This window comes from Petaurus breviceps, unplaced genomic scaffold (genome assembly GCF_028583685.1).
Source record: "Petaurus breviceps papuanus isolate PSGF00001 unplaced genomic scaffold, PetGlider_PUasm1.0 80, whole genome shotgun sequence".
Taxonomy (NCBI): domain Eukaryota; kingdom Metazoa; phylum Chordata; class Mammalia; order Diprotodontia; family Petauridae; genus Petaurus; species Petaurus breviceps.
The window spans coordinates 15,057,324-15,074,810 of record NW_027186540.1 but is presented as its reverse complement, the minus strand read 5'-3'; the positions used below and the strand labels follow the sequence as shown (position 1 = coordinate 15,074,810).

At 33.7% G+C, this 17,487-nt stretch overlaps 1 protein-coding gene across 4 annotated transcripts in view; it reads right to left on the bottom strand.

The window, feature by feature from the left end:
• Positions 1-17,487, bottom strand: part of LOC138176026 (hepatocyte growth factor) — a 104,951-nt gene that overhangs the window by 71,314 nt on the left and 16,150 nt on the right. For all 4 annotated transcript variants that reach the window (XM_069106749.1, XM_069106750.1, XM_069106752.1 and 1 more), the window contains exons 3-4: positions 13,973-14,085; positions 10,538-10,652 (exon numbers count right to left, since the gene is read on the bottom strand). In XM_069106749.1, coding sequence (XP_068962850.1) covers positions 10,538-10,652; positions 13,973-14,085 — 228 coding nt within the window. The remainder of the gene's footprint in view (positions 1-10,537; positions 10,653-13,972; positions 14,086-17,487) is intronic.

Sequence of the window (17,487 nt, the reverse complement as noted above, 5' to 3'; positions counted from 1 at the left end):
GAGAGAGAGAGAGAGAGAGAGAGAGAGAGAGAGAGAGAGAGAGAGAGGAGAAAAGGAAGGAGGGAGAAGTAATACTTTATATAATACTGACAGAATCCTAAATTTTACTCAATAGGCTCAAGATAGAACTGTATTTGCTGTTACTGGGCTGAATCCAATTCATGTTGTTGTTGTCTAATTCAGAGTTATGGTTCAGTTTTTTTCAGTCTTGCCCAACTCTTTGTAACCCCATTTAGGGTTTTCTTGGCAAAGATATGGAGTGATTTGCCATTTTCTTCTCCAGATCATCATATAGATGAGGAGCTGAGGTGAACAGGGTTAAGTGATTTGTCCAAGGTCACACAGCTAATAATTAGGGTGAGAGACCAGATCTGAAGTCAGGTGCTCTTGACTCTAGGCCTGGCACTCTATCCATTCTGGCAACTAGCTGCCCTCTTCTTAGAGTAGAGCAGCTAATGACAGGGAGAGTTTTAGTTGGCCTTCTTTAGATTCCTTATGAGCTAGCATACCACTACAATGCTGTTTCGATTTTATACAGTGCTCTCTACCTTGTGGTAAAGCACAGAAGTGATAAAAGTTACATGGATGGGATTCCAATCTCATAGGTGTGTAAAGTGCTTATGATCTGTGTAGCATATGTGTGAAGCTCTTTCAAGTATTTTCCCTTCAGTAATTTCCTGATAGTTAAGTATTTATCTGTTTTCCACTTTCTACTTAAAGAATCAGTTTTTTCTTCTACCTTGATCAATAGGTTAACTGAGTTTAGTGAAATATTATAACACATTCAATTTCTATAATAACTTGAGCTTATAATTCTCTGATATAGATTACCTTCCTTTAAAGAGATCTCGGCTCCTTTCCAAATATATATTTTTTAAATATGGTATTGTAAATTATTGTGGGTGACTTGAGGGATTTCCAAGGGTAATTTTAACTATACCTGGTTTTCACTTTATTTTTAGCTTTGAAACCTCACCCCCATAATATTATATTGGTTTTTTTTTCAAAAAAATCTTCACATATTATGTAACTCACTCTTAAATGACTTTTTCCATAAAAGGAAACAACTATGATTTATCAATCTGATCCTTCCAATATTAAATAGATTTTAATTCATACACTTTTTAAAAGCTCCTACTGACATTATTCAAAAGAAATCATCTAATGGTCTTTAAGAAGGATCTGAAATGGAATATTAAAAATTAAATTAGACAAAGAGAAATGACAAGATATTGATTTGTAATTCCAAATTTTATCCACTGAACTAGAAATCAGAGGATTCATTATTTCTTAACTAGTCCAGTCCTATAAAATATATCACAGAATGAATCTGAAATGAATCTATCATAACAAAATAGTCATTTTGCACAAGAATCTTTTGTGTACAAGAAATCATTTTAATGTTAAACATTTAAAATACTGACAGTTTATGTATAATGAGCCACTTAATAGATGTATGACCTTGAGCAAGTCATTGACCTTCTCTTGACCTTGGTTTCCTCATCTGTAAAATGAAGGAGTTGGACTAAAGGAACTCTAAACTCCCTGTCAACTCTAAATCTGTGATTGTGGCTACTTTTGTGTCACAGGGCTTTAGTGAAGAAAATACTTTTTAAAAAATTTAAAGCTTTATATGTGTGAGAATTATTACCATTACTATTGTTAAAATAATAATTAATCATTGCATGTGGCAAAAATGTTTTTTCTCCTTTGAAACATTAGCCAATTTCTCTGTTAGTTGCCAGTGTTCTTCTATAACATGTTCTTTTTTTTGTTTAGATCATCGCAAAAGAGTTTTCTTTTTTTAAAGACGTTATCAGTATTTTTTTCTCTGCTTTAGGGAATTGGTCAATGAATATCATCCACTTCATTAGATTTCCCATTTTGACCAGTCAGTGATTCTAGTTAATGATGAAAGTAAGAGAAGGACCATAAATAATGGTCTTGAATAATGGAAAGGAAGCATGTGTTCAAGAAATCTGGGTTCAAGTTTCTCCTTCATTATAAGTGACTGTTACTCTGGGGCAAGTCATTCAAACTTGGAGTTCTGCAGTAACTTCATTAAGAGTAGATATTAATGATGGTCAATTTCACTCCCTATTCCCTGGCCTTTTCCTAAATACCCTCTCCAACTGCCTTGAAGCCCACACCAGAGATCATGCTCTGGAGTTTCCCCCTGGGGCCAGGTTGGTCACTACTATTCCTTGTTTATTAGTTTCATTAAAGCCCCTGCCATGGAATTTTACTTCATTCCCTATTCTCCAACCATTTCCTTCTTAGCCTTACCAACTCCTTTGTTGGCCTCTCTTTACCACCATCCTCTTATCTCCAGTTATATAAACATGGTTAAATCAATGCTGCAATTATTCCTGCATGGAGTAGGTCAGTCTTACCCCCTCTGACCTCAGAATCAATGTCTGTAACTTTCAGTAATAAGTGATTGTCCCTAGCCACCCCTCCCCTGTTTTGTTTCCATTATAAATGTCCTTAACTTGGCATTAGTGAAGGGGGGAAGGAGAGAGAAAGGGAGAGGGGGAGAGAGGGAGAAAGAGAGAGAGAGAGAGAGAGAGAGAGAGAGAGAGAGAGAGAGAGAGAGAGAGAGAGAGAGAGAAATTATGTGATTGATTTTCTTTGTAATGCTAAACATTTTTTATGCATTTTAAAACATTGTTCTGGGGGCAGCTAGGTGGCACAGTGAATAGAGCGGTCAGGAGGACCTGAGTTCAAATCCAACCTCATACATTTAACACTTACTAGCCATGTGACCTTGGGCAAGTCGCTTAACACCAACTGCCCTCAAAAAGGTAAAAAAAAAAAAAACCCATTATTCTGAGAAGGGGTCCATAGACTTCACCAGTCTGCTAAACTGCTTCAGGCATTTAAAAAAAAAGGTTAAGAATTCTTGCTCTGTCAAAAAATAGAGGCTCTTTGAGGTCAGGGACTAATTTATTTTTCTATTTTTGTCCCCAGAACTTAGCATATTATTTGGAACATAATAAATACTATATGTATGTGTGCATACACACATATGTATGCATATACACGTGTGTATTGCACATATGTGTGTATATGTGCACATGCATTGGGGAGAATGAGTGTATTATATATACACATATATATATGTAATATACACACACAGACATATATACATACACACACACATCTTCCCCATGCATGCACATTCATCCATTAGTAGAGAGTGTTTGTTTGTTTTTCCTTTACGGGAGGAAAAGAAATACAAGAATTAATGACATTACAGTTTGGGGAGGAGAAAGGAAGGTATGAGATCAAGGATAGAGAAAGAGAGGAAAAGACTGAGAGGGAAGAAAAGACAGTGAGAACAAGAGAGAGAAAGAAAGACAGCAAGAAACCTCAGAGAAATTTTTGTGGTGAACATTGTGCAGCCAGCAAATTTTAAAATTCCATTTTGATTATCCTTATGAAGCATTTGCAAAACACAAACTTATATGTATGACAAATAGGTATTTTTAGATTTCTTTTCAAATTAGCTATATATATTTTACTATGTTAGAACTGAGAATGCATGAACAACATACAGAATGTATTAAACAGTGCTGTAAGGAAGTATAACTATATTATTAAAGTTCAATATATCTTTATTTAATAATGATTGTTTCTATCAATGCTGTTTCATGAAAATGGGATTTTTTTTGAGGTAAGACCTAGAACATGTTTCCTACTAATGAAAAAAAAAATAAAATCCCCTGATATTTTTTAATTCTATGCCCACTCAAGAACGAGATTATCATTCTTTCCTCTGTTGTGAAATCAATGGATATATTATTACCTCACTTACTAAATGACCTTTTATAATGTGAAAGTTTGCATCAGAGCATGAAATAGGTCATCAGTAAAATTTATGCCTTCAGAAACTATGTGAGTCAAGATCTAAGCCATTCATTCCAATAATTGCTTGTCCAACTTTGTAGGAAATCTATCTTTTAAAAATAGTATTTACCAAAATATCTTTATATAAGTTCACATTCTTATATCATCTTTAAATATATAAAAACAAAAAAAAGTGATGTTAATGTAAATCTAGCAAACTAACATGCTACATTTATTAGAAAGTTTGAGTCTATGACATATACACTTTTAATTTATATCCCTTGATACTTAATGAAGTTTTGCAGAGATCCAATTATATGTATCAGTGTGTGCATACATACATACCAAACATAAACATACATATATATGTGTATGTACACACACACACATATAACTTTTAACCTTTTTTGGTTTCCTCACTGTTAAAATAAAGGGTTAAGAGTTCTAAATCGATGTTCCTATGTATTTCACAAGACTGTTGTGCAGAAAATACTTTCTGTTTAAGCATTTATAAGCATGTGGACTATTACTCTTCTTTTCAAATTAATAATAATAATACCAATTTCATTGGCATAGGGAATTCCAAATGAGGAAACTACCTCTACCGACAAAATTAGGGATATATGGCAGCCAAATGCTTTAGTGGATAGATTGGTAGACATGGAGTCAGGAAGACCTGAGTTTGAATCATGCATCAGGCACTGACCCTGAATAAGTCACTTATCCTCACTCAGTTTCAGTTTCTTCATCTGGAAAATGCATATAATAGTAATTCCTACTTCATAACATTGTTGTGAAGATCAGAGACATGAAAAATACTTGGTAAACTCAAAAGCCCTATATAAGTGCTAGTTATTATTATTGTTGGTATTATATTATTACTGGCTGTAAACATACATGTACTTCACAATTAAATTTTTTATTTTTAATATATTTTAATTATAATTATATATATCTTTCTACATATATACACATATATGTGTGTGTACACATATATAAAATTACATATGGTGATATACCTGATATACACACAGGGTCATAAAACTGTAATTAGAAGGGATCCAAGAGCATCTTTAGTTTTCCTGTTACATGATGGAAAAATGCCCTTCAAAAGACAAACTCAAAACATTCAAAATATAGTCACTTCTCCAGGTAAAATAGACTTTTATATTTTTCTCACAAGTTATGTTTTCTAAGAATTGTTTCTTTTTAGCATTCTAAATTCTCTCCCTGATTTTTAGTTAATGGATTCATAGTTTATAATAGGGTTCTTATTCTCCAGCAGATTTCATACTAACATAAAAGATAATTCAGAGTTCTTATATGCTATATTTCTGAATTTTGGAGGTGGGGTGGAATACAAAGAGAGATGGGGACTGAACCTTTGATTTCACTATAATAAATAAATGGTGAGGGCGGCTAGGTGGAGCAGTGAATAAAGTGCCCGGCCCTGGAGTCAGGAGGACCTGAGTTCGGTTCTGGCCTCAGACACTGAACACCCACACAAAAAAACTAGCTGTGTAACCTTGGGCAAGTTACTTAACCCCAATTGCCCTCCAAAAAGAAAAAAAAAAGGGAAAAAAAGAAATGGTGAATGAGCAAACACCTTCTACCAATACAGGTTGGTGTTTTCTCTGGGACTTTGTTTTAGGGAGCTAGCTATATCACTGAGAAGTTGGGACTTGCCTAGAGGCACACAGCCATTATGTGTTGGGAGGGAATACTTGAATCTGTGTCTTCCTGGCCCCAAGCCAGGCTCTTTATCTACTATACTACACTGTTTCTTTCCCTAGGAAGTTTCTTGTTACCATTGTGAGAAAACAATTTAACATTTTCTATATACTTTGGAATCTTAAATGATTTGTTTTTGTTTTGTTTTGCTTTATTTTTCAATTTCTTTGTGCTATTGCCTAAAAGTTCACTCCATCACTTTAACTATTTCAGTCTATTAATAAAAGGTAGGAATTTCCCCATTTTCTGATTGTGCATTGCTGGACTTGAACCATACCCATGTCATTCTGACCTCTCTTCCAAGTTTTCATTATGACAATAGCCTCCACAAACATTTACTGATATACATATGTGTATGAATATTATAAGTGAAGAAAAGGTAGAATCGCATTTCTCATGCAGACTGCATTCTAAAATGGACTTATTGGTATGGATCTCTAAAAAGCAGGGCAAAAACAAATGACTTGGCAATAACTGGGTTTACATGTAGGTATACTTCCTTTTGGAACTGGAGCTATGTATTCAAAAAGTAATGTATACGCTTTTTTATTTTAAATGCTTTATTAGAGCTTTTCATTTCAAGAAATGCAGGGTGTCCCAAAAGTCCTAATGCAGCTTTAACTTTAGCAGATTAAAACTGCACTAAGACTTTTGGAACCCATATATTATTGTGATTCTTTCTGTAAATAATGGATTGTGCCCACCTTTGATAGGGCAATTGACTATACAGGTTCTAGCTTTGTCTTCTCTGCTGCTAACTTGTAATATTGCCCAATATCTCTGAGCATCAGTTTTCTTATGAGTAAAATTATGGGGTTAGGCTAATCTGAGAGATCTTATCCAGCACTGTCATTCTGTGGACCAGGTTTGGTAAAGCAAGGTACTTCCCATCCAATGCTGAATAGAAGCAAATAAATAAATAAAGATTAGTATTTTAAGAGCACTTTTGTACCATCTCATCATCCCACCCCAATCTATGTAGATTTTTTTTTATGAGCAATCAGGGTTAAGTAACTTGCTCCAGGTTACACAGCCAGTTATTTCTGGGTGTGGTGCTAAGTGTCGGAGCCTGGATTCAATCCCCAGGTCATCCTGACACTGGAGCCAGTACTCTTACTCGCTGAGCCACCTGGCTGCCCCAATCTATGCAGATTTGGAGGGAAAGATGGGAGAGTTGTACATAGTGAAAAAAAGAAATAGAACAAATTCTCCTGGATGTAAAAAATGAGATGAAAAGTTAGCTGATTAGTAGTATTGACCTTAATATAGTAGATTTGCAGTTTCATGCACAATCATCTTTTTTATTGTTCTATGTTGTAGAAATGCTTATTTTATTCAATAAATTAAAAATAAAATTTAAAAAGTAAATTATATCAAAAGTTTTCCAAGAAACCAAGATTAAAAGATTCTCTTTTACTTCTCTTCTGTCTTTCTGGTGCATCTGGTCGTCAAGGCTGCTTGGTAGTATAGTTGATAGAGCACTGGATCTGTTGTCAGAAAGACCCGAATTCAAATCTTACTTCAGTTACAATAGCCATGTGCTCCTGGGCAAATTACTTAAAGTCTGTCTACCACAGTTTCCTCTTAAGTAAAATAGCAATAGCTCCTAACTGCAAAGGCTATTGTGAAAATACAGTGAGATAAAATTATGGACTGGACTTTCCAAAATTTAAATTGTTATATGAATTCTAGTTATTATGATTATGCCTTAATAAGATCGAGTTATTCATTAAGCCCTATTACATTCCAGGCACTGTGGTAAGTGGTAGTATTTCTGCTTCCTGTGCTTAACCTGAGGTGAAACTTCAGAGCTCCTTTTCAGTTTTTTTTTCTTTGTTTTTGATCATGTTTGTAGACAGCTTGGTGGTTCAGTGGATATAGTTTTTATCCTGGAGTCAGGAAGACCTGATTTCAATGTGGCCTCAGACACTGAGAAAAGTTGCTTAACTTCTATTTGCCTCAGTTTCCTCAACTGCAAAGTGGGAATGATAACAGCATATACTTCACAGAATTGTTGTGAGGATCAGATCAGATGATATTTGTGAAATACTTAGCATAATACTAGGTACAAATTGGTGTTATATATATCCTTATTCCATCTCCTTCCCCATTACATCTTGGGGTCAATTTGTTCACAAAGAGAGGTTCTGAATATAGGATGAAGGCTAACTGGCTCTGGTGTTTTCTTCCATCCATCCATCTGTTCGTTCATTGATTATATATTTATGGAACACTTCCTATATGTGAGGCTTCTGCTATGAACTGTATAGCACACTGGGATCTCTCCTCCCCTTCTTGGAGTCATAGGGGCATAGATTTTGACCTAGAGAGGACCTTGACATTATCTAGTCCATATACATTATTTTACTGGTAAGAAAAATGAGTCAGAGTTGAAGAGACTTCACACAGGTCGTTAAGAATAGAAACAGGATTTGAACAGGTCCTCTGACTGATCCTATCAAAGCTTTTAAGGGGAGGGGGAGGGGGGGCTGAAAAAATATCTGAAATGGAATCCTCAAATTTATTTTTAAATAAAATAAATATTTTAATATATTACTTGATATTTATTATTATTTAATATTTGACATATTAAAACATTAAAATAAATTTTTAAATAGATGCTAGCCTTAGTTTTCTTCCCTCAGTATCTTATGTGGATGCAAAAAAGAATGATTTTTATAATTCATTTACCTTAATAATGAAAATGTTGAACAGCAAGAAAAGAAACTAGACCCCAGGTCACCTGATTTTTCTGGTTTATCTTTTCTATTCATTTGACCATCTATCATCATGATGCCATTAAGTCTATTTATAAAGTATTTCAATTTAAGTAGTCAACACATGAGTCAACACATTACTTCAACCAAGGGCATATTTCTTATGCCATCACCCCTGAAGTATGGTCCAAGAATCACACACTTTACTTTGAAGTATTTGTATATACCACCTTCCAAAAGGACAACTAGCAGATGAAGGTCATTTCTTCCTAAAATAGTGTAAGTATTGAGAGCTTACAAAAACTAAATATGAAAATCTCTCTATAGTAAGGCTTTCTATTACAATGAAAAGTTAGGTGATAAAGCAGCTGATTGGATTTGACAGACCTTCCCAGGAAGGTTTATTAAAATTCATCCCCTCTAGTTCTGTGATGCCTCACCATCACAGAATATTGGGGTCCAATCCATGTCCTGGCACTGTGGAAGGATCAATTTCAAATGTTATTCCTTTGTTCATGGAAAACTTACATCATTTTCTGTAAGGGCAGGATCTAAGTGTAGCTTTATCCTCCTAATGCAGAACATGAAACCAAGCTAATTTTTGATAGAAGACAAAGCTAAATTATTTTCTCTTTATTTGAATTCAAGGGCAGCACTATGTTCTAGGGAAAACCAAATGTCATTTTGACTTTAAAATTACTTGTTTAGAAAAGCAGTTGTAAATCTCTGGTATTAAAATGTTTACAGCTAGTTAACTCAATTGTATAAAGTACAATGTTAATGAGATCAAGGTCATGGGTACCATTCTTGTGTTGGTCATCAGTTACCTTTGCTCTTATCTGTAGTCAGAGTTTATCCCCCTAATCCAAGTTAAATATTTTGCAAATATAGGCCAATGAGTATAACATAGGTAGTACAAAATCGTGGATGGATTAGTGCAAATATATTACCACTACAGAAGGATGGAGGAAAGGGACTAGGATAAACCATTAATATTTCCATTTTTGTTAATCAAACATTGATAGTATTTTATATTGAAATAAGTGTGATTCTCAAATTTCATTATATTTCAGGCAGGTAAACTAGTTGCTCATTCAATTAAATTAATATATGAGATCAATCTTGGAAAATAATATGATTTCCTCTCCATGTCTTGGGAGTTATTAGCTATTTAATAGTTACTAAGGATTTGTTCTCATCCTTTAACCACACAATCTAATAAATCTGTCCTTAATTCTCACACCTTTTTAAATGGAAGGTACTACTGAGTGTAATCCTCAAAAATTAACAAATAGTATTTCCACTGAGAAGGGGATTTTTCCTCCTTGCATACATGACTGAGGAGAGCATCAATGAGGAAACAATACACACTTTCCCAGTAATCCACAGAATTCACTCATTAGACTCCCTGAACCTCTCTGAATCCAAACCTATCTCCTATTACTCTTTCTCTTCCAAAAAAGACTTTTACAGGGGCGGCCAGGTAGCACAGCGAGTAAGAGCACTGGCTCCAGTGTTGGGATGACCTGGAGATCGAATCCCAGGCTCAGACACTTAGCACCCACCCAGAAACACCTGGCCGTGTAACCTTGACCAAGTTACTTAACCCCAATTGCTTAGGGGTGGCCAGGTGGCTCAGTGAGTACGAGCACCAGCTCCAGTGTCGGATGACCTGGATCAAATCTGGGCTCAGATACTCAGCACCACACCCAGAAATAACTGGCCGTGTAACCTTGAACAAGTTACTTAACCCCCATTGCTTAAAAAAAAAAAAAAGACTTTTACAGATAGAAAGATGTTGCATGCTTTGGAGTCAGTGGGCCACAGGCACAACCAGAAAAGGAATTTAGTAGAAAAATACAGTTTCAGCTAACTCTCCAAGGTATATACATTGTACTATGTCCTCATGAGTTCATAGGGATAACTTGTATCAGTTGTCTGTATTTCATAATAAATGCAATCAGAAAGAGTCTATATCTATATGAATAAAAGCAATTATAAAATAACAGAAGACAATGAAATTTTTACACTAAATCTCTAAGGATAAATTGGCTTATCCTTCGCCAAATATCCCATATTTGCTAACTGTGTGCATACACACACATATTACAATCTGATTCAATTAATTTCATTTAATTATTTACATTATGGTAGAAGAATACTAAAATCTGGTTAAATGGCTTATTTTCTTAAATTAATTTTTTAATGTCTAGATTATTATTTCTTCATACTATTCTTACCCGTGCTCATGTGGTATCATCGAATTCCATGGCTGGCATTTGATACCACTCTTAGTTATAGATATGGTTCCCTTGTAGCTTCCCCCTTTACCAATGATACAGTTTCTAATGTAGTCTATTGGAAGAAAGCAGAGAACATATTAAAAGCATGTGAGACATATGCTTTACTTTTTAAAGATGAAAAGATGAAAATAAAAACTCCATTCAAACCTGTAAATAATTAGCTCAGCCTTATACATTATTTCAGTTAACAGAAAAAAAAAGTTATATAAGGATTTCACAAAAGCATTCAGAACATTTACTACCTAGAAGTTTCAGAGGGTATTAAAAAATTAATGATATTGGTTAAATATTTTAAAAATTGAGGTTCAAATTAACCAAGTAACAAGAGAGCCTCTTATTTAGATAAATTGATGTGTTATTTGTGAATATGTGTTTTGCTGTTATGTAAATTGTTTTGTAAATGTTAAATTGAGATTTTACCTGTGCTTATGTGGGCTCTACTTGCCAAATTAAAGCAAAGATAGCCAGAATTCATTATATATGCATGTGGGTGCTTGTGTGTGTGTCTGTGTTTAGAGGACCAGTCTCATCTTCTGTTAAATGTATGACATAGCGATGTCAAATTCAAATAGAAACAGGGACCACTAAACCTTACCCAATATGTGGCTCCCAAGCAGGCTGCATATTGAGTTAGAAAACCACATATTAACATTAAATACATATTTTTATTTATTTTGTTAAATATTTCCCATTTGTATTTTCATCTGGTTCAGCCACACTCAGAATTGTTATGGGCCACTTGGAGCATGTTTTGACACCTCCAGTGTAAGATACTTATTCTTCCTACCTCATGGAGATAATGCACACAAAAACACTCTATAACCATAAAGTACTTTATAAATATAAATTCAGCATCATTGTCCTTGAGCATCTAACCAATGACCAGGGAAATAATCAAAGTGGATACACAATTTACACACACTAATCCACATGCCTAAAAAATTACAGTTCAGTGTCCTAACATACTTTATTAGGCATATCTTTAAAAATCCATTTTATAAATGAATGTGTACTATTCATAATCATTAATAAAACCTAAAAATATACTTTTATAAACTATGCCTCTGATGATTTCAACCTATATGAAATATTACTGATATAATTAATATTTCTTGGCTATTTACCATTAAATCATATTCTGGACAAAGTATTTTGTTACTATTCCCCATAATTTGTTCAGACATTCAAAACTGACAAATTATGGAATATCTTAGACTAGATTTCATTTTTAAGTTTATTTAAGGATACAGTTAAGAAAAAGCTTTTTTTTTGCTATAGATAGGATGTTCTCATTTCTTTCAAATCAATCAAGATATAGCAAAGTTACAGTGTTACTGCAGTAGTCAATACAACTTAAATTGATGATACACAAAAAAATAGAGAAACATAAAATAAGTAATTTTTTAAAACTTCATGTTTGGCAATTTTCGATCACAGCCTAAAATTTAAAATTTACCTACAGGGTAGGATACCTTTGTGCTGTTATTGGAAAACATGACTAAAGTTAATCTTATGACAGCTTTTTAAAAATCATATGTACCTACATATGTACCTATATGTTTCAGGGATATAATTTGACCCATTTGAATCTACTTCATGATAGTATTTAACACTTCTTTATTAGACTTACTAAAACATTTTAAAATAAAAAATGAATGCCATATATGCTGGCTTTCAGTTATTCAGTGCATTTCAAAACTTTTCACAAGAGGAACTTTCTTAAAATTTCTGACATCTTTTGCTAGGAGTTGAAATACTGTTCATTTTGCTGGTGATTTTGGTGAGTGTTATGTTCTTCTGCTGTTCTGTGAAGTGTCTACCTGGTGTGGCCAGGGCGTGCTCGATGCAAAAAAAACAAAACAAAACAAAACAATTCTGTGGTTTGAGGAGAGATTCCTAGCTTCACTCTCTTTTGGGGAAGCTTCTTCAAATACTTAACACCTATTATTATATATTTCACCAAACCAAAAGTCTGTCGTGGCACAATTTTTCAGTAGAATCAATGGCCATCATGTAAAGCACCACCGTGTTACACCTGAATAGATTAGCCACAGCAAAGCCACTGTCTCAAATTCTGCTATGTCAGGTTCTGTTATGTCAGGTTGGGGACTTTTTTATCTTGAGATGCAGTTCTTCACAACACTGAATAAGAAAAAACGCTCAGCTCTTCAGAGCTGAACTAAAGAGCTTAGCAATTTGATTAGCTACTTATATATGCTAAATCGGACCACAAAAATGTCATTTTAAATGAAAATTGATATAACATTTGATTTCTAAGCCACTATTTTGAACATAAATTAATTTTTAATTTTCCTGCTCAATTTTATCTAATTACCTAAAAAAATAATCATCTCCACCTGAATCTTTTTTTTTTTGTAGAAAGGATTTAATCATAGTAACTTTGAAATCAGGTAGCCAGGTTACAATTACTGCCAACACTATTTCATGGAATTTACAATTTGTTTGAAATAATAAGCATAAGTTTGTTTTAGTACTTTATGATTTATATAGCACTTTCATATACATTATCTCATTTAATCTTCAGAACTATCCTGCAAAACAAGTAGAATAGGTGTTACTGTCTTCATTTTATAGACAACACTTAAGCTTGGAGTCTTAAAGGGGCATTTTGGCAGTACATACAAAATTCTTTGAGGAGCAAGTCACAATTCCCTATAGGAGAATAGTCAGGCAATCTCTCCAACCAAAAGTGCCCTAACTGAAATGGTTATGAATGTTTTTAGTATCTCTTAATTTATTGTTGAGTTATTTTTCAGTCGTGTCCAACTCTTCATGACCCCATTTGGGGTTTTCTTGGCACAGATACTGAAATAGTTTGCCATTTCCTTCTCCAGCTCATTATACAGATGAAGAACTGAGACATAGTTAAATGACTTGCCCAGGGTCACACAGCTAATAATTTTAATTTGAAGGCAGATGAGTCTTCCTGACTCCATGCTTGGCATGCTATCCACTGGGCCACCTAGTTGCCCCTCTTAACTATTTAACTGACTGCAAAATGAATCCAATCAGGTGTGAAGAATCAGTTTTTAAGTTATTTGGGGGAGAGGAGGAGTACTAATGAAGTATTGATTTATTGGTAATATAGAAATATAGCCTTAGTCATTTTTGAAAGGACATTTTGAATCCAATTGTTGCTCTTCTGAGAGGCAGCTGGGACACCACAGAAGGAACACAGGACACCTGACTCCAGCTCTCCCACTAACAAATTAGCAATATGGACTCAAATACATTTCATAACCTGTCTAGACAGGTTTTCTCATCATCTGTAAAATGATGAGATAAGATTAGATGATCTAAAAGTTCTAAAAGTTGTGATTTTGGAATAAAATTTAAGAAGAATCAGGTTACCTTTGTTTTCATAAAGATCAAATTCATGGTCATGCTTCTTTCTCACTCCATTTGACATGCTATTGAAAGGGAACCAATGACATCGTTTTTTTGCTTTGTCAAAAGCAAAGGCCCTGAAAAAAATATCTGAATGAAAAAAAGGAATACCACTTTTATATAGCTTTTACAGTGGGGGTACACAGTACACCAAGGAGAAAAATATGACAATAAATATATCATTACATAGGCACAAAAGAAATTCAAATGACATTCAAACCCTCTCATGTGATCTTTACAATAGAGAATTAAATTAACTTTCTGTGGTCTTTGCTTAAAATACCAGTTTTCTTACTCATGCATTTTCAGTTTTAATTTTACATTTTTTCTTGTAAAAATGAGAACTTTGGGTCATTGTATGAAAGCACCTATCCAATCCTTTTTTTTACTTTCTAAAATCACTTTTCTTTCAACAAGACAACTCAACTAATAGGAATTTCATGTTTTTTTTTTTAGAGAATGACCATTTATAAGCTACCATAGTGTACCCAATATTATAAAGTGCTCAAGAGGAAAAAAAATTTACCAAAATGCTAGTGAAAAACATTACTAAGATGTTCATGTGTTCACTTATTCTAGGAAAGTACTATAAGTGAGATTTTGTTCAGTACCTTTGTTCCAAGACAAACCTCTAGCACCCTAAGTACTAACAGAGCTATAAACACAAACATCATTATAATACAACAATTAAATGTTTTATTTATCTTGATCATATGTAGATATTAATATTCCTTAGGTTAGCCTAATTGAAAAATTGAATTTTTCTCCCTTTTGATACTTTTAAATTGTTACAAAATTCTTCTAAATGCACTCTTTCATGAATATTTGTATATTGCCATATGTAGGTATCCATATATAAAACAAATCTGAATTCCTACTCCATAAGGCTCCCCTTTTAATTCTCTAAATGTGTACTTTAAGCAACTTTTGATACACAATAATTTTACATTTTCAATAACTAGACATTTTATGTGTTATTAATTTAACCACTTTCAAGTGACTTAAATATAGAAATCTTGATAGAAGTTAAGTGGATTTTAAAGAAGTTGATGAAAGTCACATATGACATCCACTTCCCCAAAATTGATGTAGAGTCTTTCATGATTAATTTATAGGTATACTATTTTGTTATGTATCTGTATTTTCTCAAAAGATGTCATTTATTTATTATCTCTACATACATTATACATATAAAGAAATTTTTGAAACTATTTCCAATTTTAGAAAGTAATAGTGGGAAGCAAACTTTATTTTAGAACTTCACACATTGAACTAAAAAAATCTATAAAACTGATTTTTTTTTACTTGTCAGACTCTGGCATAAGAGAATAACATATGAAGTCTGTTTTAATCAATTAGAAGCTAAGATTGTATAGATATTGCATGATTAATTATATTTAGTGACAATGGTTTCATCAGGTAAGTATTACTGCTTAGTGAATTACATTAAAACCACTCTGCATCATTATTCCTCTTATTGCATCTAATTAGGATTTTTTTCTTCTTCTCAAAATAATACTATCAAACTGTCATCGTTATCCCTCTCCAAAGCTCCTTTTGTTTTTATCTCCCCAACCAATTAAAATGTCTTGTTAAGGCCATCTATTCTGATATTATCATTGTTATCTTAATTTTTTATCATTCTTCATTCCATTCTATTTATTATGTAACTCCAACTACCAGCTTTAGTTATCTCTTATAGTATCTACTTTATGCATTTCTTCATTGCAGAGTGGTAATGTGGAAAGAATGAGCATCTTCAAATAAAGTGATCTGAGCTCAAATTCCAGTTCAGTCAGGTGACAGTAGGTGAGAAATTTGATTTCTCTGTGCCTAGTGTGATAGGAGGCAGGCCAATGAAGTCCCTAGAGTCTAAAGGGATATGCCCTGCCTGGTGAGTTCTATAGATCATACACAATATTACATCCCTGGCTTAAATCTAGCATCTAGGACTTTGGTGAATATGTTTGGAATATGTGTATTGGAAAGGCTCTTTGCCTTAATTCAGAGCATTGACCAATATAGTCTATTTTCTATCAGCTCACTACATGACAATAAGACTTTTCATTCAATTCAGTAAACATTTATTAAGCACTTACTATGTGTTAGGCACTGTGCTAAGAAGTGGAGGTAGTAATAAGAATAAGAGAGTGTCCGTGACCTCAAGAAACTTATAATCTAACAGGGGAAGACAACACACAAAAGGAAGCAGAAGAGGGGATAATAGTTGATGTGGATTAAGGGGGTGGGGGATAGTAAGGAGTTGTTCTTTAAAATTGAAGCCAGACAGAGTTGCTGTCGGAAAATGGATGGTGAGAGGAAACTGAGTGTACATTTAGTAGGTTAGAGGACACTCCTTGAGGAAACTGAAACACTCTTTCTTCCCTGGTAACATTTAAGTGAAGAAGAAGAAATGCTATGGATCTCAAGGTGGGGGCAAAGGTAGTAACATCAATGGAATGTGACCCCTGCCTTATCTTCAACACTTGGGAACCATGTGACTTTGAATGCATGGTCCCTGTATTTCCTTTGCTTCTTTATGTTTATTCTTTCTTTTTTTTAATCTTGGATAAATGAGTATCAGAAAGGAATGGACCAGGTTATGACAATAAATTAAAAATGTTTGAAGATTTATCAGAAGTCCCCTCAGTGACAACATCCAATTCAATTAATAGCTGAATTCAATGAGGAGACAGCCCTGATGAGTGACCTACTTAAATCTTCCCAGCAGTGAATTGACCAAGATATAATGTCTTATAAGTGATTGAGTGATTCATCCAATTCTATAACAACAACAAAATAAATTTGTTGGGGACATCTTTATGGGAGAAAAGAATTCCCAGAGACATCAAGTATCACTTTCGCCCTGCTAGGGGATAGGTGTATGTTTTGTAGCACCCAATTTAAGTTTGGATCAGTTCTTCTATTGTTGCATTTCAATCATTGCTATACTTTTTCAGTCAATATGGCTTTGTAAAAGCTGATTGATATTCTTTGGTTAATTGGTAGTTGACAGAATTTAACTAGTTAAGTGATATTATGAGTGATAAGATTAGAAAAAGAATACCAGTCCCTCAGGAACCCTTGGAGGGAAGAAGTATTAGCTACCTTTTAGGGACCTGATTTGCTAAGTTGAGTGATAGTTCTCAAAGAGTGAACCCACAGTTGGCTCTACACAAAATTTCTTTATTTAAAAAAAAAACCTATTACAATATGTACTACTTACCTTGAGGGTTTTTTGTAAGAAGTCTTTGTAAACGTTTAATCTATATGTGTAAATAGGAGTTTTGTTGGCCATAGTTCATTTTACTTATATCAATTCAACATTCTTTCCTTAATTTCTAGCCCAAAATACATTTTATCTTGTAAAAATCTTAATAATAGCCTAATAATGAGTAGACCATTCAGATTTCTTTAATATTTATTATATTCTAGATGCCGTGGAAATAAAAATTAAAATACATCATCTAGTGGATCAA